The sequence below is a fragment of the Phyllobates terribilis genome, unplaced genomic scaffold, assembly GCF_046119375.1.
Source record: "Phyllobates terribilis strain yellow unplaced genomic scaffold, ASM4611937v1 Scaffold_3__8_contigs__length_932513732, whole genome shotgun sequence".
NCBI lineage: Eukaryota > Metazoa > Chordata > Amphibia > Anura > Dendrobatidae > Phyllobates > Phyllobates terribilis.
The window spans coordinates 705,594,937-705,618,363 of NW_027362763.1; the positions used below are offsets into that span (position 1 = coordinate 705,594,937).

At 41.8% G+C, this 23,427-nt stretch overlaps 1 protein-coding gene across 4 annotated transcripts; it reads left to right on the plus strand.

Annotated features, from left to right (window-relative positions):
• The first annotated feature begins 15 nt into the window (after positions 1 to 15).
• On the plus strand, positions 16 to 23,193 carry ANGEL2 (angel homolog 2). Of its 4 annotated transcripts, none has more exons than XM_073671962.1 (10): positions 16 to 203; positions 1,110 to 1,168; positions 8,621 to 9,079; positions 10,230 to 10,444; positions 12,259 to 12,328; positions 14,210 to 14,631; positions 15,819 to 15,942; positions 19,633 to 19,696; positions 20,598 to 20,761; positions 22,874 to 23,193. In XM_073671962.1, the coding sequence occupies exons 1-10, from the start codon at positions 127 to 129 to the stop codon at positions 23,020 to 23,022; spliced, it is 1,803 nt and encodes a 600-aa protein (XP_073528063.1). In that variant the 5' UTR covers positions 16 to 126; the 3' UTR covers positions 23,023 to 23,193. The 4 variants fall into 4 exon arrangements, with proteins under 4 accessions (XP_073528063.1, XP_073528065.1, XP_073528064.1 ...); XM_073671964.1 differs by having other exon boundaries at positions 18 to 203; positions 8,519 to 9,079; positions 22,874 to 23,190; XM_073671963.1 differs by lacking the exon at positions 1,110 to 1,168 and having other exon boundaries at positions 18 to 203; positions 8,519 to 9,079; positions 22,874 to 23,190.
• The last annotated feature ends 234 nt before the right edge of the window (positions 23,194 to 23,427 follow it).

The window sequence follows — 23,427 nt, forward strand, 5'->3', positions numbered from 1 at the left end:
TCAAAGTCTATGCGAGGATGTCACGTGAGCACTGACTTGATACCATGTGTCACTACACGGCTGCATCAACCAATCAACAGCGAGAGCTTTTCTGACCAATGTCTTAGCAGCTTTTTTCCTCCCGGCATGCTCTGCAAACTGACATGGACACCGGCTGTGGTGGTTGCTGCCACAGTGGAGCGGCACTGGCTGTGCTGTAATAGGTAGGTGCTGGGGCCCAGCCGGTGTGCTGCCCGGCTGTGAGGGGCCCAGCCGTTGTGCTGCCCGGCTGTGAGGGGCCCAGCCGGTGTGCTGCCCGGCTGTGAGGGGCCCAGCCGGTGTGCTGCCCGGGTGTGAGGGGCCCAGCCGGTGTGCTGCCCGGCTGTGAGGGGCCCGCAGGCCTCTGACCCGGAAGTCTTCATGTCTCCAGATGCTATTGTTCTCTGTTATCAGCTGGTTCAGCCTGTAATGTAAATTTATAACAATAACCCATCACTGCCCGGGTTATTTTTCTATATTTTTTTTTCTTTGCTTTTTCTCTTCTTTTTTTTTTTTCTCGCCTTTTTGCCAAAAAACATCCTTTTTTTTTTTTTTTTTTTTTTTTTTTTTTTTTTTTTTTTTTGCGGGACGAGTTGTAATTTTTGATTAGCGCCATTCACTTTACCATATAATGTACTGAAAAAATGGGGATAAAAAATTTAAAGTGGTTGTTCGGGTCGTTAACATTGATGGCCTATACTTACGATAGGTTATCAATGTGTGATCTATGGGGATGCGACACTCCACACCTCCACTAATCGGCTGTTCCCGGTGTTGGCGGCGGCCGTAACTGCTCACCTGCGGGACTGCACAGCGACGTCTACTGATAGTGGAGGCGCCCGGGTACTGCACAGCCACTATTCAAATCAATAGCGGGCGAGTGTACCCTGCCGTGGCCACTGTTCCATCAGTGGAGCTTTATAGCTGAGCAGTTCTGGCCGCCACTGACACAGAGAACAGACTTAGACATTGATGATCTGTCCTGAAGGATAGGACATCAATGTTAAACTTCCGGATAGCCCCTTTAAATCGACAGAAATGGTGAAAATAAACACAATCCCCCAATTATGTGTTTTTTTGTTTTTTTTTAGGTTTCGTTTTTACAGCGTTCATTGTACGATAAAAATGACCCAACAGCACAATTCTCTAGGTCAGTACGAGTACAAAGATTAAAATTATTTTTATATATATATATATATATATATATATATATATATATATATATATATATATTTATTATTATTATTTTTATATTTTAATGCTTAAAAAAAATCACAACCCGTCGATGAAACTGTGTGAGGACTTGTTTTTTTTGCGTGGTGAGCCATCGGTTTTAATGACTTTAATTTTTGGGGGTTTTTTTTAGAGAGAGATGAGGTTGTCTGGAAAAAACACAATTTGACATTTTAACCCCTTTACCCCCGAGGGTGGTTTGCACATTAATGACCAGGCCAATTTTTACAATTATGACCACTGTAACTTTGAGGTAATTACTCTGGAACACTTCAACGAATCCCCCTGATTCTGAGACTGTTTTTTCGTGACATATTGTACTTCATGATTGTGGTAAAATTTCTTCGATATCACTTGCGTTTATTTGTGAAAAAAGCGGAAATTTGGCGAAAATGTTACAAATTTTGCAATTTTCAAAATTTGAATTTTTATGCCCTTAAATCAGAGAGATATGTCACACAAAATAGTTAATAAATAACATTTCCCACATGTCTACTTTACATCAGCACAATTTTGGAACCAAAATTTTTTTTTGTTAGGGAGCTATAAGGGTTAAAAGTTGACCAGCGATTTCTAATTTTTCCAACAAAATTTACAAAACCATTTTTTTTAGGGACCACATCACATTTGAAGTCACTTTGAGAGGTCTTTATGACAGAAAATACCCAAAAGTGACACCATTCTAAAAACTGCAGCCCTCAAGGTGCTCAAAACCACATTCAAGAACTTTATTAACCCTTCAGGTGCTTCACAGGAATTTTTGGAATGTGGAAGAAAAAAATTTACATTTAACTTTTTTCACAAAAATGCTACTTTAGACCCAATTTTTTTTATTTTTGCAGGGGTAACAAGAAAAAATGGACCCCAGAATTTGTTGTGCAATTTCCCCTGGGCACGCAGATACCCCATATGTGGGGAAAAACCACTGTTTGGGAGCACGGCAGGGCTCGGAAGGGAAGGAGCGCCATTTGATTTTTTGATTGTAAAATTTGCTTGAATAATTAGCGGACGCCATGTTGCTTTTGGAGAGCCCCTGTGTGCCTAAACATTGGAGCTCCCCCACAAGTGACCCCATTTTGGAAACTAGACCCCCCCCCAAGGCACCTATCTAGATGCATAGAGAGCACTTTGAACGCCCAGGTGCTTCACAAATGAATCCGTAAAAATAAAAGATTTTTTTTTTTTCCACTTTTTCATTTTTACGAATCAATTTGTGAAGCACCTGGGGGTTCCAAGTGCTCACTATGCATCTAGATAGGTGCCTTGGGGGGTCTAGTTTCCAAAATGGGGTCACTTGTGGGGGAGCTCCAATGTTTAGGCACACAGGGGCTCTCCAAACGCAACATGGTGTCCACTAATAATTTGAGCCGATTTTCCATTCAATTTGTTAGCGGACACCATGTCGCGTTTGGAGAGCCCCTGATGTGCCTAAACAGTGGAAACCCCCCACAAGTGACCCCATTTTGGAAACTAGACCCCTCAAGGATTTTATCAAGGGGTATAGTGAACATTTTGAACCCAGAGGTACGACACAGAATTTGATAACATTAGGTCATCATATTGAATAAGTTGTCATTAGTCTTGAGCGCAAGTGCTCGCTACTTGAGTTTGCATCGGGTACTCAGGTATAAACCATGTACTGCGTGTGCTCGAGTGACATGCTCGAGTCCCTGCCCTGCATATTTCACGGTTATTAGATACCCAAAAAAAACATGCGGGGATCGCTCGTGCATGGCAGGCAATCCCTGCAAAGTTTTTTTGGCCGCGAAGCATATGGGGCGGAGACTCGAGCATGTCACTCAAATACCCACGATACTCCATGCATACCCGAGCACGCGATGCAGACTCAAGTAGTGAGCACTTGAGCTCAACACTAGTCGCCATATCGTCATCTTTTTTTCTAACTTTTGAAAAAAATCCTAACCCCAAACCCAGCCCTAACCCTAGCACAACCCTAACCCGAGAGTTTATTTTTTACGCCGTTCCTCGTGCGGTATAAGTGATTAGACGACTTTATTCTTCGGGTCGGTGCGACTGCAGCGATACCAGAATCCTATGGGGTTTTTATGATTGACAGCTGTCGCACACTGAAAGACGCATTTTTTGTAAAATCTAGTTTTTGCATCTCCATATTCTGAGAGCTATAATTTTTCCAGATTTTGGCAGACAGTCATTTGATGGCTTGTTTTTTGCGGGATGAGTTGACGTTTTTATTGGTGCCATTTTCAGGCATGTGACATTTTTTGATCTCTTTCTATTCAGGTTTTTGGGAGGCTGAATAAACAAAAACCAACAATTCAGGAATTGTGGGGGTTTTTTTTGTTGTTTTTGGTTTTTTTTATTCTGTTCCGCGTGTGGTAAAAGTGATAAGGCAGCTTTATTCTTCGGGTCAGTACGTTTACAGCGGTACCACTTTTATATAGTTTTTCTATGTTTTGCACTTTTACATAATAAAAGCTATTTTATAGAAAAAAATATTTTTTAGCATCGCTTTATTCTGAGAGTTATAACTTTTTTATTTTTCGGCTGATGGAGCTGTATGGCAGCTTGTTTTTTGCGGGACGAGATGACGTTTTCAGCGGTACCATTTTTATTTATATTCGTCTTTTTGATCTCGTGTTATTCCATTTTTTGTTTGGCAGTATGATGATAAAGCATTGTTTTTTGCTTCGTTTTTTATTTTTATTTTTTTCCGTGTTCACTGAAGGGGTTAACTAGTGGGACAGTTTGATAGGTCAGGTCGTTCCGGACGCGACGATACCAAATATGTGTACTTTTATTGTTTTTTTGTTTGTTTTTTTCATAATAATGTTTATTGATGGGTACATTATATTTTTACTTTTCGTTGATTCTTTTTTTTATTTCTTTTTTTAATATTTTTACAATTTATTTTTTTTTTATTTATTTATTTATTTATTTATTTTTTTTCACACTTCATGACAGTTTTTTTACTTTGTCCCACTATGGGACTTTCACTTTTTTTTCTCTGATAGCCTGCATGGCACAGGAATGCAGCACCGCCCCTGTGCCATGCAGGCTGTCAGCGCTGGACAGGGAGAAGATAGTTTGGAAATGCACTGCACATGTTCAAAAAATCTTCCTGCTGTCTGGTGACCCAGATGTTGTCATGACTACATCGGGTCGTCATGGCAACATCCAGGAAGCCGCGGCAGACAGCGCTGGAGGCCGGGAGAGGAGGTGAATACACCGATCACCTCCCCTTAGCCACCGCAATGCTGCGATCGACTTCGATCGCAGCATTGCGGGGGTTAATGTGCCGGGAGCGGTGCGGGACCGCTCCCTGCACATAGTACCGGGTGTCAGCTGTGACAATCAGCTGACACCCGGCGGCGATCGCGCCCGCACAGCCTGTGTGCGGGCGAAATTGCCAGGGCGTATTAATACGTATCTGGTCCATAAGTCCCAGGGCACAGATATGTACTAATACGCCCTATGTCGTAAAGGGGTTAATATTCTTCACTTTATGCCGTATACTGTACTTGGTCATTCACTTTGTTTTCCTAGGTTGGACTGTTAAGGATGTCGCAATACTAAATATGTTTTTTCCTACACTGTGTTCCAAATTATTATGCAAATAATATTTTCTCAGATTTTCCTAAATTACCTATATGAATTGCAGTCATTGTAATTTTCCAGTCAAATAACTATTAGAGTACAATTGAAAGGTTTTTGTACAAACTGCCTATGATAACAGTATATTTTTAAAAAAATAAAACACTCAAACTGCACTCAAAATGCATGTTCCAAATTATTATGCACAGCAGAGTTTTCAACCTTTTCATTTTAATAAAGAACAAAAAAATGGTCATTTTTGAAATTATAAGCATTAGCAGGTTATTACAAACTGAAATCAAACAGTTTTCAACTCAAAACTTTATTCTAGGTGATGTTACATTTGCACATAGGACCCCTTGTTCGAAAGGAGCTTCTGAACTCTCTCGTCCATTGAATTTGTCAGGTTTTGGATGGTTTCTGCTTCAATTGTTTTGCATGAGGACAGAATACCCTCCCAGAGCTGTTGCTTAGATGTGAACTGCCTCCCGGGATCATAGACACTCCTTTTGATGATGCTCCAGAGGTTCTCAATGGGGTTGAGGTCAGGGGAGCATGGGTGCCACACCATAAGTTTGTCCCCTTTTATGCCCACAGCAGCCAGAGATGCAGATGTGTTATGTGCAGCATGAGACGGGGCATTATCATGCATGAAATGATCTCGATGGTCCAGATGGATGGAGTGGAGGATGGCTGGTTGATGGACACCTCATGCAAACACGGCTACGGCGCTAGCAAGGAGGAGGTGGAGTAATGTTTTGGGCTGGAATCATGGGGAGAGAGTTTGTCGGCCCTTTTAGGATCCCTAAAGGGGTAAAGATTAACTCCATAATGTATATTGAGTTTCTCAAACAGCACTTCCTTCCATGGTTCAAGAAGAAGAACCGTGCATTCCGCAGCAAGATCATTTTCATGCATGATAATGCCCCGTCTCATGCTGCACATAACACATCTGCATCTCTGGCTGCTATGGGCATAAAAGGGGACAAACTTATGGTGTGGCCCCCATGCTCCCCTGACCTCAACCCCATTGAGAACCTCTGGAGCATCATCAAAAGGAGTGTCTATGAAGGCGGGAGGCAGTTCACATCTAAGCAACAGCTCTGTGAGGGTATTCTGTCCTCATGCAAAACAATTGAAGCAGAAACCATCCAAAACCTGACAAATTCAATGGACGAGAGAGTTCAGAAGCTCCTTTCGAACAAGGGGTCCTATGTGCAAATGTAACATCACCTAGAATAAAGTTTTGAGTTGAAAACTGTTTGATTTCAGTTTGTAATAACCTGCTAATGCTTATAATTTCAAAAATGACCATTTTTTTGTTCTTTATTAAAATGAAAAGGTTGAAAACTCTGCTGTGCATAATAATTTGGAACATGCATTTTGAGTGCAGTTTGAGTTTTTTATTTTTTTTAAATATACGGTTATCATAGGCAGTTTGTACAAAAACCTTTCAATTGTACTCTAATAGTTATTTGACTGGAAAATTACAATGACTGCAATTCATATAGGTAATTTGGGAAAATCTGAGAAAATATTATTTGCATAATAATTTGGAACACAGTGTGTGTATATATATATATAATATATATATATTTGAATCACCCCCCCCCCCCCCTTTCCCAGTGTGTATAAAATACATATATACACATACAGTACAGACCAGAAGTTTGGACACACCTCATTTAAAGAATTTTCTATATTTTCATGACTTTGAAAATTGTACATTCACACTGAAGGCATCAAAACTATGGATTAACACATGTGGATTTATATACTTAACAAAAAGGTGTGAAACAACTGAAAATATGTCTTATATTCTAGGTTCTTCAAAGTAGCCACCTTTTGCTTTGGTGACTGCTTTGCACACTCTTGGCATTCTCTTGATGAGCTTCAAGAGGTAGTCACCGGAAATGGTCTTCCAACAATCTTGAAGGAGTTCCCAGAGATGCTTTGCACTTGTTGGCCCTTTTGCCTTCACTCTGCGGTCCAGCTCACCCCAAACCATCTCGATTGGGTTGAGGTCTGGTGACTGTGGAGGCCAGGTCATTTGGCGCAGCACCCCATCACTCTCCTTCTTGGTCAAATAGCCCTTATACAGCCTGGAGGTGTGTTTGGGGTCATTGTCCTGTTGAAAAATAAATGATGGTCCAACTAAACGCAAACTGGATGGAATAGCATGCCGCTGCAAGATGCTGTGGTAGCCATGCTGGTTCAGTATGCCTTCAATTTTGAATAAATCCCCAACAGTGTCACTAGCAAAGCACCCCCACACCATCACACATCCTCCTCCATGCTTCACGGTGGGAACCAGGCATGTAGAGTCCATCCGTTCACCTTTTCTGCGTTGCACAAAGACACGGTGGTTGGAACCAAAGATCTCAAATTTGGACTCATCAGACCAAAGCACAGATTTCCACTGGTCTAATGTCCATTCCTTGTGTTCTTTAGCCCAAACAAGTCTCTTCTGCTTGTTGCCTGTCCTTAGCAGTGGTTTCCTAGCAGCTATTTTACCATGAAGGCCTGCTGCACAAAGTCTCCTCTTAACAGTTGTTGTAGAGATGTGTCTGCTGCTAGAACTCTGTGTGGCATTGACCTGGTCTCTAATCTGAGCTGCTGTTAACCTGCGATTTCTGAGGCTGGTGACTCGGATAAACTTATCCTCAGAAGCAGAGATGACTCTTGGTCTTCCTTTCCTGGGGCTTTCCTCATGTGAGCCAGTTTCTTTGTAGCGCTTGATGGTTTTTGCAACTGCACTTGGGGACACTTTCAAAGTTTGCCCAATTTTTCAGACTGACTGACCTTCATTTCTTAAAGTAATGATGGCCACTCGTTTTTCTTTACTTAGCTGCTTTTTTCTAGCCATAATACAAATTCTAACAGTCTATTCAGTAGGACTATCAGCTGTGTATCCACCAGACTTCTGCACAACACAACTGATGGTCCCAACTCCATTTATAAGGCAAGAAATCCCACTTATTAAACCTGACAGGGCACACCTGTGAAGTGAAAACCATTTCCGGTGACTACCTCTTGAAGCTCATCAAGAGAATGCCAAGAGTGTGCAAAGCAGTCATCAAAGCAAAAGGTGGCTACTTTGAAGAACCTAGAATATAAGACATATTTTCAGTTGTTTCACACTTTTTTGTTAAGTATATAATTCCACATGTGTTAATTCATAGTTTTGATGCCTTCCGTGTGAATGTACAATTTTCATAGTCATGAAAATACAGAAAAATCTTTAAATGAGAAGGTGTGTCCAAACTTTTGGTCTGTACTGTACATACATACTGGGAAAAGGGGGGCGATTCAAACTTATAGATATTTAGAAATATACATTTGTCTTGGAAGTGCAAAGATGGTGGCAATATGTACGTCAAATGTTGGGAAGAGGTTAAAGGATTTTTCTTTGATGGACGTTTATCAGTTATCAATAGGATAGGTTGTAATTCACCCCCCGGATCATTAGAACGGGGGCCATTCTTTCTTTCTGAGATTGAATGATGCAACATAGGTACACGACTGTTGCCCCCATTAATGTCCATGGGACTGATGGAGATGGGTGAATTCCGCACTCGGTAACTCAGAGGGATAGATACCCTCATAATGATCAGTGAGACCCCCAGCGATCAGATATTTATTAGCTTTTCTCTTTGAGGGTTATGATCATCTTTGCAACCATTTTATTTTACAGGTTCCGTGCAAAATAAAATGAAGCAACCGTCCAATAGTTCTTGATGCAAAATCTCCTACAGCTCTGCGTACCTCCTTCGCTAATGACCTGTGTCTTCCACAGGGTATCAGATGTTGCCTCGGCATCTGCAGAGTGTTGGTGGTAGGTGCATCGCCCGTGCCAGTTCCTCACGACCCCTTTGCATGAGTAGACATTTCCCTAGACACCAATGGTGGACTGGACACTACCATCCATCTACTTACTTCCCAGTGAACATCTGGCACCCTCAGGACAACTCAAGGCCATATTATTATTTTGGACCCCACAGTCCTACCGTCCCTGCCAGCCCTTCATTTCCCTGGTTCCCACCTCAGTCATCGTGGCTTCACATATCTCATTTCAATATGGACGCAAAAGGAGATGAACAATTCAGAAAACGAAAAAAAGGTGCGGAGGACGACGAGTACAGGGGTAAACCGTGGACAAAAAGACCCTACCCTCCAGCAAGTGATCTACGGGTTCCACCCATTCCTGGAACGCCAGAGGTGTTTGTACCCACCGGTCCTCAAACAGAAGCTAAAGGTAAGGACGACATTACCCCTGTATAACAATATACATTACGGAAGGTGGGAGAACATTATAGGGGCTGTATGCTGCCGTTCCCTTCCTCATCAGAAGTGAGCGTTAGCAATGATGTTACGTCCCACGTACCTTACGTTGACTATTCCTGCCATTGTGCTGGGATGTAACTTCATCAGTATCACTCATTTACTGTGCCGGAAAGCCCCTTTAAAGAGGGGACCCCCGCTGGACGCCTTTGCATAACATTTTTTAAAGTGTATTGTCTATATTGATCGATATCAGCTGTTCAAAGTCTAGACGATAACTTTCAGGTCAGTGGGGGACTGTCCTGTGAGACCCCCCTACCCATCCTGATAACGGGGCTCTGAAGTTTTTATCATGCTGGATCGGTCGCCTTGCTTGCGTGCCATTCTATACAGTCACCATGGAACAACCAGAAATGGCAGCGCTCAGATGTTTCCAGCAGTTTTATAAAGGATTAATAAAGTGGTGGCACACGTGAGGGACCACCGCAGCTTTCCGACAATAGATGGATGGAGCCCCTGCGGTTGGACCACCACTAATCAGAAAGTTTATTAAATGATGACCCATTTCTTGTAAGGGGCGACCATGTAATAACTCATTTACCATGTAGAGATTACAGCTGGTCCCCCAGTCCCTTATGATCAGCTTGGGGGGGCAACCCTTCTCCATAAGCTCTATCAGGGTCTACGTCTAAGAAGGAGGACCCCCTTATATTGGCCAGAACAGGGGGCTGCTAACAGGGAGATCACTGAGGTTTCTAAAGGAACCAGCAGTGCAATAGAATTCTGAAATATTTAGTTATATATGTTATAACTTGGGATTTTGTGACAAGGATGTACTGCGGAGGGCTTAACCTTTTACAAACAATTTCTAGCAAATATATATATGTATTTAAATAAATTTAGAGATGGTCATCTTCCAGTGCCTCCGCAGTTCAATCCTTTGCTAAAAAAAATAGATATTAATGTGCAGTCTGACAATCCCTGTAAGGGATAAAATTACAAACAATGAAAAAACAAAGGGATAGGGAGCGTTGTGGCCTTGGACTGACACATAAGATTCAGTGTGTGACACCAGATACACACGCCGCGGCATAGTGACCCTGTCTGCCTGTCCTGTTCAACAGCCGTAGTAAAGAGAAGATGGGAGGACTTCGGCCTTCATTCCCAGGACGGATCTAGTACAGAGAAGTTTGACTTCACGGTGATGTCTTATAACATCTTATCCCAGGACCTGCTGGAGGACAACTCTAGTCTGTACAGCCACTGCCGGCGGCCATACTTGTTCTGGAATTACCGGCTCCCGAACATCCTGAGAGAGCTGCAGGAGATGAATGCTGATGTAAGTAACAGGACTTCTAACTTTTTGAGGCTCTTGTCTGGTATAGAAAACCCACTTGAAATCCCTTATTCTGAGTTAATAGGTTCAAATGGTCTCTGTGTAATGCTGAGTTATCCCTTGTGGTGGCGCTGCAGGAATATTACAGCTGATTGCTGGGGGTGCCGGCAGTGTTGGCATCCTGTGGTCAGCTAATCATCCAAAGACAGTAGGGGAAGAAAAGAAAAGGAAAGAAGGGGGGGGGATAAAATAAAAAAAAGAGAGAAAGACAGGTCTCCATTGGGGAAGTTGGGGGGATAAGGGAAGGTGGGAACTTACTATAATATCGTAAAAAAAGTATTGTCATGTAATATCTGTTCCAAGTTTTGTTATGTTTAATAAAAATTTATCTGATTAAAAAAAAATCATCCAAAGACACTTTCAGCATGAAATGGATTGTCCGATTGCTTACAAACTTTTACTAGAGTGTTCTATATCAGGGAAAAGTCATATTTAGTAACTTCATGCATAGGACTGGGATTATAGTACATCTAGAACTGGGATGGGATTACAGTACAGTTTGGATTATTGTACACATGGGACTGGGATTATAGTACATCTAGAACTGGGATGGGATTACAGTACAGTTTGGATTATTGTACACATGGGACTGGGATTATAGTACTACTGGGATTGGATTATAGTACGACTGGGAGTACAGTACATCTGGAACTGGGATTATAGCACTGGGAGTACAGTATGACTGGGATTGGATTATAGCATGACTAGCATTATAGCACGTCTGGGATGGACGATGGCGCGTCTGGGAGTACGGTACGACTGGGACTGCATTATGGCGCAACTGGGATGGATGATGGAACGACTGGCCGGGCTGTGGAGTCGGTAAGCCAAACCTCCGACTCCTCAATTTCCATGCCTCCGACTCCCTCATACATGGCTCATGTTTAAGTGATAAATTTACTGTAGCACAGATTCATCTCCGCTAAGTCTAGATCCTTAGATCAGGAATAGGACAGACATTTATAGGACATTTCATAACTTTCCCAAATTCTTGTGAAAAATATTCCCCACAAACTGCATTGAACTACTGTACCCAATTTATTATATATGTTAGGAGTCGGTCCATTTTATACCGACTCCACCAAAATGGACACTGACTCTGGGATTACAGTACACCTGGGACTGGGATTTTACTGCACTCAGATCCAAAGATGTTTTTAAACAGACAGATACATAGGTGCAGTGGTCTCCCACCCATGACTTTGACTTTCTAATTATTTACAAACTACAACTCCCAGCATGCCCTGCCAATCGCAGGCTGTAATTGTAGTTGTGCTGACTTGCTTAAAAAGTTATTCCCATCATTAAAAGTTATCAACTATCCAGCGGCTAAGTTCTACCTTGCAGTGACCTGAGAACGGAGCTCTGACATTCCCCATGGGACACTTGGGAGTGCCGTGGATAGAGGAGTCCGGCACTCTGTTCCTTCCAACATAGGACGGTGTCATCGGGACGTCGTTACAGAGCTTGTAATCATAATCTCACTAATTAGTGTCATTATTTGTGGACTTTGGTTGCACAGATATCGGTCGGTTCTGTATAGGACTATGTGCACATGGTGCATTTTGAGGAGTTTTTTTTTTAAGTTGGTCCAGTCTTTTTGGGGTTTTCTTCCACATAAGGTTTATAAACACACAATCATTCCTTTTTTAAAAGTCTAATTTTTTTTCTTGTTGTTGTTTTCTTTATGTTCCATTTACTTTTGTAATGTTGACCCCATAAAGCCTATTCACATTGTGCTGCTTTTTCTGCTTTAGATTCTTTGTTTACAAGAGGTCCAAGAAGATCATTATCAAGAACAGATCAAGCCCAGTTTGGAAGCCCTTGGTATGTAGCTCTCCTGCTTCTGTCTAATGTGTTGTGGATTGGTTTTGTTTTTGTTGTTGTGTTTTTTTTAACAATGGGTTTTAGACAGTAAAAAAACTAATGCAATAAGTATTTTTTTTTTTTAAATATTATGAGTGTGCCATGTCCGCGTTTCGCCAGTGTGTGAATGAGCCCTTGTAATGCATCTGAAATGTATTTACCTAAATAAAGCGAAAGTGTAATACCAGAAGAGGCCATAGACAAGGGTGGCGCTATTTCTGGAGCAATAAAGAGCAGACAATTATTTTTAATTCACGTAACCCTCTTAATTCTTAGAATAGAAGTGTAATCTTTCTATACATTTGGGAAAGAACCTGTAGTATTAGGCTTTCTATACTTTTTTAACATAAGTTCTTTGGAGAAAGTTTCTCCTGGAGAGTGCCAAGCCACCGTATGTAGAAATTAATCTGCAAATGGCCTCTCCAGAGAGGAAGAGCACTGACACTGTAATGTCATCTATTAAACATGTGTTTCGGGATGTTTGCAGACTTCCCACTCTCAACAAGGAGAGACATTAACTTTTAGACCCTCGTCAGAGATTGCCCACTCAGACCAATCAGTTCTTCTGCTGATGAGGAGCAAACAACCCGAAACACGTGTCTGCAAACTGAGATTCTGGTTTTGCTTTTATCCCAAGTCATGTGTTAAAGGGTCGATATTGACTTTTAGGATTGCTACTTCCAATAGGGGGCACTAGAGTTCCTGTCCTCTTCCTCTTTGAAGAGGATATTTGCATTTTTTATTTAACATAGGTAATCAAATGGATAAAAAATGATCCGAACAATAAAAGTAACTACACTTTAAACATGTATAATTGCCTGCAGATTGGGGCAGAACTGTGTGTTTTTGTCTGCTGTCGTGTACGCCATTCGGGGGTCTATTAAGCCATCTGTGGGAGTCTCTGGACCCCAGACCCCAACCGAACTGCAAGTAAAGTGCCTGTAAAGTTTGATAAGACATGACGTAAACAATAGGGGACTTTCTGATGACACCTTCTGCTTTGATTTTCCTGTTGACCCTATGCTAATACAACCATAGCCAGAATTGAGGACTAGGGAAAGGACCATGGTCCCAAATGACAGGGAACTCCCAAAACAATTGGACCAATGAATAAAGGATATACGGAGCATAGAAACCCAAAAGGAGTGAACTCGAATAAGTCAAGTATCCTGTTTACCATAAAATGCAAAACTTTATTTATTGAAATACATTAATCATAATAAATTAAACAAGATGATAAATGGACAGGCTGGTGACAACACAACCATGAGGGCAATAGCACAGGCCACAATATAAAGTCAGTAGGGACATTGCATATAAATATATATGTGCATTAGTATGATAAACGTTATAGTAAGAAGAAAGCCCACTACAAAAAAGGGGAAAGAAAATTTCTCCAATCCAAGCACCCATGTATGTAGGCAAAAATCAGATGGGGCAAGTGATATGTGCCGCTTACATGAATCAACTAACACTATAATGAACACGGTATCAATCCATTGAACATATAATGTGCAAAGAGGGAACCAAGATAAACTTGTCCCTATAGATCACAATCCATTGTTGTTCCACCCTGTGTGCCATATGGGTAACACGAATAAAAGAAAAATGCCATGTATGGATAAAGAAAATAGAGGCTAGGATAGTTTCTCACCCAGAAATTGTAATGATGCCTGTGTGTCCCGACGCGCGTTTCGTGTTGGCTTCCTCATCCTCAGGGGGGCAAGAAGCGGGATATAATTTGCAGACTGTACTGTTATAGGTGTGCATTGTAAATGCTTTAGTACTAAATTCTTTTGTCTGTATTTCTAATGTGATATTCTGACTTTTCCTGTATCGCAGGGTACATCTGCGCCTACAAGGCCCGCACTGGAAGTAAACCCGACGGTTGCGCCATTTGCTTCAAATCTAATAGATTTAAGTTAAGTCTAGTGAAGCCGGTGGAATATCTCCGAAAAAACATCGCCCTTCTAGACCGAGACAACATCGGTTTGGTGATGATGTTACAACCTAAAGCCCAGGGAAGAGACATCCCAATGATCTGTGTGGCCAACACTCACCTCTTGTACAACCCAAGGAGGGGAGACATCAAGCTGACCCAATTGGCCATTCTCCTGGCAGAGATTACGGAGGTCGCCCAGATTCAGAACGGGACCTTCTGCCCCATTGTTTTATGCGGGGATTTTAACTCTGTGCCGGGGTCACCACTGCATCGTTTTATAAAGGAAGGGAAACTTCACTACGAGGGGATGACCATCGGGAAGGTAATCAACCAATGCAACGTAAAACCCTCAATGGCCGCCTGCTAGAGTTTGTGACACTGATCTAGGTCCGCTGCTGGGGGGCAGGAGCACTGCCTCTTACCTGCCAAAATCCGCGGCTCTCCTTTTCATTAGCCTGCCAGGTGCAGCGGCGTGATGCACATGACATCGCGCCAGGCTGGCTAATCAAAAGTAGAGCCGCGGATACCATCACGTAAGAGGTGGTATTACCACTCCCAGTCGTCTGTGGCTGGCGGAATGGGACATGCAAATAGATTTGCACCGAATCTACCATCCACATACCTTTTTCTGTACAGTCACTAAAGGAACATTTAACCTAAAAATTATTGGTGATGGTAAAAGTGAGATAATCCCGATCTGTCAGGATTTTCTGCATGTTCCTGAAATGATCAGTTTTGTAGAAATCCTTCAGGGAAAAAAAGAATAATCTCATACTGATCTCTTGAGGGTTGTGGCTCAAACAAGGGGCAGAACCTGATAAACATTTAGTCCTACATTAGAGAGGACGAGGTTCCTGCTGCAGCCAGTTGTCTTACGAATACAGACAAGTTCTGAATCCCTATGTTTCCTCCTAGTAAAATAATAACACCTATACTCTCCTCCGGTGTCGTTTCTGCCGTGACGGCACTGGCTCTTGAGGATCACATGACTTATCGGCGCTGGCTTCACTCTCCTATGGACGTAATTGACATTCGGAAGAAGTGAGAGCTGCGGCTGCTCTATCACTTCTTCTGAATTTTTTGAACTGTCCAACGGCGGGGAGAGTGAAGGCAGCGCTGATTGGCCACAGGGATTGCGTGACATAAAAGTGTCACGAGATCTCTGGGAGAGCAAGTGCTGATGCTGGCACCATGGGTGAGTATAAGTGTTATTATTTTACAAGGTGGAAACATCCCAAAAGAGCCGGCACTGCTGGAGAGTATAATTGTTATTTTACTGGGGGCAAACAATGATTCAGAAGAGGTTGTCAGAGTAAAGGACAACCCCCTTTAAATCCTCCAGTCAATCCGTCTGATTCTGCCATACGTTGACGTAGCGAAGAACAAAGAAGTCTTGTTCCAGGGGCTTGTGGAAGTTACGCCACACTAACAGCAGAGAAAATTTATAATCGCACTTTTTTTTTTACGCATATACATAACAAAAAGAAGGTAAAACATCATTTTCTGCAGGTATCTGGCCAAGAGAAGTACCCCAAAGGACAAAGGATTTTATCTATCCCAATATGGCCGAGAAGCCTGGGCATCAACCAGAAGTGTGTGTATGAGTCTCCGGAAAGGGATCAGAAGCAGCCAGGTATGATGCGGGTGATGACGCCTGACTAATCCGCATTCTCTCTGGTTGCAAATTACGATTCCTGCTTTTTCAGATCGGTTTTAGGAAAACTTTATATTCTTGCACCTTAAATTCACAGTGAAAATGGCCCAACACAGTGCTTCCAAGTTGTATAACAAAGATTTTAATCATTGTGCTTCTCACCTATGAGACTGGCCACCTTTTGATGAACTGCAGAGGTAGCCAGTAACCTAGGTAATGAGCAATTATCAATAAAATAAACATCCCTCGGGTGTTGAGATCAGAGAAGGTGTTTAATAACAAGTGCAAAGTTCCATGTTTTAACAAGTACCGTATTTTTTGGACTAGAAGACGCACTTTTTTCCTCCAAAATCTTGGAGGTAAATGGGGGGTGCATCTTATAGTCCGAATGTTGGGGGGGTGTATATATATATATATATATATATATATATATATATATATATATATATATATATATATATATATATATATATATATATATATATATATATATATATATATATATATATATATATATATATATATATATATATATATATATGGGGTAGCGGTGGAGGAGCGGGGCACAGGAGGCAGCAGCCGCCCGCTGCAGCATACACTGTCCCCGCTGCTAAATAAAACGAATATTCACTGCTCCCCACGCCCATGGGGCATGGGGAGCACTGTATATTCATGCTCCTTAATAGCAGCACACAGTGTAGCCGCGCTGCGGCTCCTGCTGCTGCCGGAATTGCCTGTGCCCGCTGTTAAAGGGCATGAATATTCAACCTCTCTCCACGCCCATGGGCGTGGGGAGGGGTTAATATTCATGCCCTTTCATAAGCGGGCGCACGTGATAGCCCCGCTGCTGCAGGGTTATCACTCTGTGTGCCGGCTATAAAGGAGAGTGAAGTCACTGCTCCCTGCGCACACAGTCCTGGCGTGGGGAGCAGTGAGTTCCGGCAGCTGATCTCTCCATGTGAGCCGCGCATGGCAGTGACGTCATGCGCGCCTCAGATGGAGAGATCAGTGCAGGCAGACCGAACGCAGCTGTGGAGGAGAGAAGAAAGGTGAGTAGGAGTGTTTATTTTTTTATGTGCAGCCTGATGGGGATTAGGGGGACCATACATACCTGGGTAAGGATGAGGGGACCATACATACCAGGGTAACGCTGAGGGGGCCATACATACCAGGATAGAGATTAGGGGTGCCTTGCATACCAGGATAGGGATGAGGGGTGCCTTGCATACCAGGATAGGGATGAGGGGTGCCATGCATACCAGGATAGGGATGAGGGGTGCCATGCATACCAGGATAGGGATGAGGGGTGCCATGCATACCAGGATAGGGATGAGGGGTGCCATGCATACCAGGATGGAGGGATGCTAGGCATACCAAGATGGGGATGGGGACCACGTATAAAAGGAAGGGGGGCATATATACCAGGATAGGGGATATTGTCAGAATTGGGGGATATTACCCCTATACCAGTGTCAGCAGAAGACCCCCCTCCCCCTTAAAAGTGCATCATTAACACCTTTTTTGCTTACATTTTTTTTTTTTTTTTTCCTCCTCTAAAACCTAGGTGCGTCTTATAGTCCGAAAAATACGGTACTTTGCAATGTTATCCATTTTAAATTGCTAGCGACAAAAAGTCCTCATTTCCTCTGACTGCGACATCAGTCCTGAATCCCCATACAGATGGCATGTCACTTACAATCTCTTTTTGGCCCTATTATTTTTCAAGTTATCCTTTAAAGGGGTCTTCTAGGGTTAGAAAAATCAAGCTGATTTCCTCCAAAAATTGGTCTACAGGTAGTGTAGGGTATTTCAGCAATTCTATGAAACTGACTTGCAATACCAGATAAAAGTAATGGATGGAGTTTGTTTTTTTCTTTTAAATAAAGTAGCCATGTGGTTTTTCTAATCCTGGTCAACACCTATAAAGTGCATCACTTTGCATGGAGCCTAATTGAATCCATGTAACGTAATCCCTTCACAACCAACGGCCGAGTCCCTTCCCTTTGATGCGGGCTCACGTGCTGAGCCCGCATCTTTCCCTGCACCTGATGGCTGATTTAAGCAGTCATCAAGTGCCTCTAACAGCCACAGGTGGATCAGAGATCCACCCTCGGCTGTTAACCAGTTAAATGCCACTGTCAATCACTGACAGGACAGGAAGCACATCATTCATCCTGTCCATCAGTGCTCCCGTCACGTGATCGCGGGGCGCTGATGGGTTGTCATGACAGCTGGTGGTCTGCTGAAGACCCCCTGTGCCTGTCATCATGATCCTCCTGTCAACGACTGCTTGTGGCTGATATTCATAGGAGATCGTGATTATTTCATAGCACAGGCGATCGGATCAAGTCTTCTTAAAGAACTATTTTTAAATACATTGAAAAGTATAAAAAAAATAATAAAAAAAAAATGAAAGTTCAAATCGCCCCCTTTTTGCCCCATTAAAAATAAAAAAATTAAAAAAAATACACATTTGGTATCACTGCTTTCAGAAACGTCCGATCTATCAAAATTTTAAATAAATTAATCCGTAGCGAGAAAACACATTTAAAACGTCAACTTTTTTTTTTTGGGGGGGGGGGGGGGAGGTCGACGCAACATTACAATAACAGTCAATCGAAACATCATTTCTGCTCTAGAATGGTATCAGTAAAAATGTCAGCTCAGGGCACAAAAAATAAGCCCTCACCCAGCTCCAGATCCTGACATAAATGACTGTTATTACAGGTGTTGGAAAACGGCGTCAAAACCTCCATTTATTTTATTTTATTTTATTTTTACAAATTTCTGAATTTTTTTTTTTCACCACTTAAATAAATAAAAATAAAACTATATGTTTGGTATCTGCTTATTCTTACCGACCTGGAGAATCATATTGCCAGGTCAGTTTTACCATATAGTGAACATGGTAAAAATAAAAAAAAATAAAAAAGCAGTTTGGAATTGCACTTTTATTTGCAATTTCACTGCACTTGGAATTTTTTTTTCCTTCTTCCCGTACACTATGTGGCAAAATACATGGGGTCATTCAAAATTACAACTTGTCCCACAAAAAAACAAGCCCTCATACAGCCATATGGCTGGAAAAATAAAAAAAAAAGTTATGACTCTGGGAAGAAGGGGAGGAAAAAAACGGAAAATTGCCCAGGGGTGAATGGGTTAAAGAAACGTTGCTTTTATATAGCAGTTACACTGCGGGTGCCTCTGTACACAATGTGCTAGATAGTGGTCTGATCATTGCCAGGCAATGTGTTAAGTGGTATTCCCATCTTGTGCATTTATGGCATGCCCCCAGGATGTTCTGTAAAGTAGATGCTGGTTCCATTGTTGGACCCACATCTGCCTTGATAACAGGGCGCTGATGAGCGCCGCTCTATGGAGACGAGATCGGAATTATTCATTTGTGGGAATTCTAACTACCTCTCCACTGATATCTGTGTGCAGTGCCGCCCCGATCGCACAATGGTTGATCTTGTGGATGTTGCCATTGAATATGATATGGGGAATAGCCCTTTAACTACCACAACTTGCAGAATACAGTGGGTGGGAAATAAAAGAAGAAACATTTAATGGCGATCATGTAAGGATGTGTTGTGGCAGTTGTGCCGTGTGTCTGTTGTTTTTTGATGCAGGTTATGCATGTAACATTCAATATCTTTATTTTATCAGAGAAATGTTCAGAAGAACAAACCAAGGAGAAGCCTGATGACTGGACTGCAGAATTTAATAAAAGGTGTATATGCTTTAAAAGGAATCGTTTTATCTTCCCAACGGAACTTTTTGTATACACTGATTCTATGTTGATCTGTGTCTCCATGGTAACAGACTACAAACAAACCTTGTGTAGTCTGATCCTGCAGTCAAACTATTGCCCTTTTAACATACATCCTCGTTGCGACATGCCAGGCTTGTCTTGTCACTTTCCACAAGGAGAAACGTTAGATCCCAGTCCAGAGCCTCTCACCTAGGCAAATCAGATCTCATACTTTGCACTGATGAGGGGCATCACCCCGAAACACCAGATGAAGAGGATTGGAAGTGTTTCGGGATGTTGGCACTCTCAACAAGGAGAGACATTGACCTTTAGACCCTTGTCAGAGGTTTCCCACCCAAACAAATCCGTTTTTCTGTTTAGCACTGATGAGGAGCAAACCACTCGAAACGCGTGTCTTCAAATTGAGATTCTGGTTTGGCTGTTATCCCAAGTCATATTGCAAGGCTCATTAAACAGTCACTAGTGACTTTTAGGATTGCTACTTCCAATGAATGGCGCTAGCGTTCTAGTCCTTTTCATCTCTAAAGAGGCAATTTGCATATTTTCTTTCCCAGAGGAGCATGCATGGCTTATAAGTCTCCTCACTCTGACATATCAGGCATGGCTTGTCACTCTTCATAAGGAGAAACGTTACCCCTTAGACCCCAACATACATCCCCCTAATGTGCCTTATACAGTAGATGAACTAAGGGACAGATAGACGTGGAGGCTGCCAGGTTTAAAGGGGTATTTCCATCAGACATTTGAAATTAATGACCGAAATGGGAATAGTTTAGTAAGAATTGTGCGTGTTGTTCTGAGTGTACCCTTTAATTAATCAACATCCATTTTTTTTTTTCTTCTGGTTTGTTTTTAACAGGGTGGAATCCAGTTTGCATCATCACTTCAGCCTGTCCTCTGTATACTCTCATTACTTCCCTGACACAGGACTGCCCGAGATCACAACCTGCCACTCCAAGTCTGCCATCACTGTGGATTACATCTTCTACTCTGCTGCTAATAATGATGTTTTCGGGCAGCCAGGTACGAGCGTTCACCCCCCCTGTGTACTGCTGACATGGGCAAAATGGGTACACAGTGAGTGACGTCAATGAAATGTGACGCAAATAGTCCTCTAACAAACTCCAGCAGTCATTTCACTGTTTAAAGTGGCAGGGGTATGCATAAATGAGATATTAACTTATTAGCTATGCGCAGAATAGTTAACTAGTGAAAAATATATAAAAACATTTCTCGTTCTCTACATATATCACCAGTGTATAATGGTGTAAACGGGAGGAGGAGCAGCGTTCATTTAAATAAATCTTCCTTCTTGCTCATTCATTATTCTTTACACCACATGATATGCCTAATCCTATATCTCTAAGTTATAAAGTACTGTACTTTTCAGACTACAAGATGCACGTTTTAGGAAAAAAAAATTGCTAAAAAGTGTGTCTGTGTGCATATGTAGCAGAGCTCTGTGTGTGCATATGTAGCAGAGCTCTGTGTGTGCATATGTAGCAGAGCTCTGTGTGTGCATATGTAGCAGAGCTCTGTGTGTGCATATGTAGCAGAGCTCTGTGTGTGCATATGTAGCAGAGCTCTGTGTGTGCATATGTAGCAGAGCTCTGTGTGTGCATATGTAGCAGAGCTCTGTGTGTGCATATGTAGCAGAGCTCTGTGTGTGCATATGTAGCAGAGCTCTGTGTGTGTCTGTGTGCATATGTAGCAGAGCTGTATAATAATACACACACTGCAGAGAAATGCTACCAATAAATGTATTACTTCCCTATTCTACCCTCGTACATTAAAGTTAGTGATAGTGACCCCCTCCACTTTACACCACCAGGGAAGTTTTAAGCAATGGGAAAAACTTTTTTCCTATTTTCTGCTGTCTAAACCTGGGGTTTATTTCATCTTCTATATTTCACTGCTGCTAATATTAATTATATTAAAGAGGGTGTCCATGACTTTGTAAAATAAAAAAATAAAAAATGTGGCTAAGCACTAACAGGCAGGTATTTGCTACCCACCTGCCTGTTATGCACGGCGCCATTCTTCACCGGCACAGAGTGGTCACAGAGCGCCCCTGCTGGCGATTCAGCTGAGGGCACGTCGAGAGAGCAGCAGCTTCTTTACCGCTCTGTTGTGTTGCCGGGGTGTGACTTTCTACGTCATTCTGATTGACAGCTGGCTCTTCCAGTTAGGCAGCAGGGATCTGGCTGTCAATCAGGATGACGTCAGCATTCACACCCTGTCAACAGAGCAGAGTTGTATCCTTGAATATCACATTAAGAAAACTGAGCTATTGTGGAGGCGTGTTCTTTTTCTGTTGTATTGCTGCCTGGTTATGATTGGACAACTCATACAGGGAGAAGAAGTACACGCCCCTAGTGAAAAATATCTAATAACACCCACTCTGACTTGACTTTTTTTTTTTTAACTCTTTAGCTGCCAAATACTTTAAGAATATCTTGCAAAGGGCAGGTGAAATAAAAAAAAATGTTTTATTCCGCTCTGCAGCCACTATTACATCGTGTCCAATTCAACACGAAAAAAAAAATTGGTTAAAGGTCCACTTTGCTAGCCTGATTTATTAATGCCCACCGTCTAACAGAAAAAGCTGAAGTGCCACACTTGTCTTATTTCATTACTCATTGTGGTGCATTTCTATTTTGAAAGTGGCGCAAAGTCCGGCCGTCAAAAATTCTGATGCAGTTTACGATTAGAATCTGATGTAAACTTTTGCAGTAGTAAATTTCCCTCATTCAGTGAATGCAGCCTAACAAACATCTAGAAAAGGAAGTAAAATATGAGAAATGTTAATTTTGTGCTTTTTTTTTTTTTATATGCTCTAATATTTAATAAAGTAAAATGAAAAATTATAAATGTATCAACCAGTTTATATGAGATTTCCCTTAACCCAACACTAGATGGCGCAAAGACCATGTTGAATACTTTTAGATCTGTGGGCTAGACTTTTTTTTTTTTTTTCCTTTAAATTCCCTGGCAACAAATGGGTCAATGAATGGCTGACGTCTAAGTTATCACCTAACCTTCCTAGAAGCGGCAATAGCTTACTATGATGGTAGGTACATGGCTTATCTGGCTCACATGATCAATAATCAGAGGTTTCCTTGTCTCTCTCTCCAGGCTCCGATATCTCATGTAATCGTCTGCAGCTCCTCGGCCGATTGTCACTTCTCAACGAGCAGGACCTGTGGAGCGTAAATGGCCTTCCTAATGAGACTAACTCATCGGATCACCTCTCGTTACTGGCCAAGTTCCGGCTAGAGCTATAACACAAGATTTTAGGTTTTATTTTGTTTGTTTTGTTTATTTGTTTTATAACCTTCTGAAATGAGTAACATCAGTGCAGACGTTTATTTATTCCTGCTTTTATAGTTGTTGTATTGATCAGTTTACAATAATGAAGGTTTTGTGTTTTATTACATTTTCTGCTGTTTGTAAAGTTCAAAATCTGCAAATATTTTCTTAAGAAAAAATAAAACTTTTATGAAAGTAAAAGCATTTGAAAACCTTATTTAAAAAAAATAACGCTAACATATAGTTTTTAAATTGTCCTATATGGGTGTATTTTTCACCCAGACTTTCAATAATTAACTGGCTGAATGCTACTATAATACTGCCCCCTATGTACAAGAATATAACTACTATAATACTGCCCCCTATATACAAGAATATAA

Coding starts and splice junctions, on each gene's coding strand:
- ANGEL2 (XM_073671962.1), top strand. CDS start 127: ATGCTCTGCAAACTGACATGGACACCGGCTGTGGTGGTTGCTGCCACA. Junction 10,445..12,258: donor TGCAGGAGATGAATGCTGAT/GTAAGTAACAGG, acceptor TTTCTGCTTTAG/ATTCTTTGTTTACAAGAGGT. Junction 14,632..15,818: donor AGGGGATGACCATCGGGAAG/GTAATCAACCAA, acceptor CATTTTCTGCAG/GTATCTGGCCAAGAGAAGTA.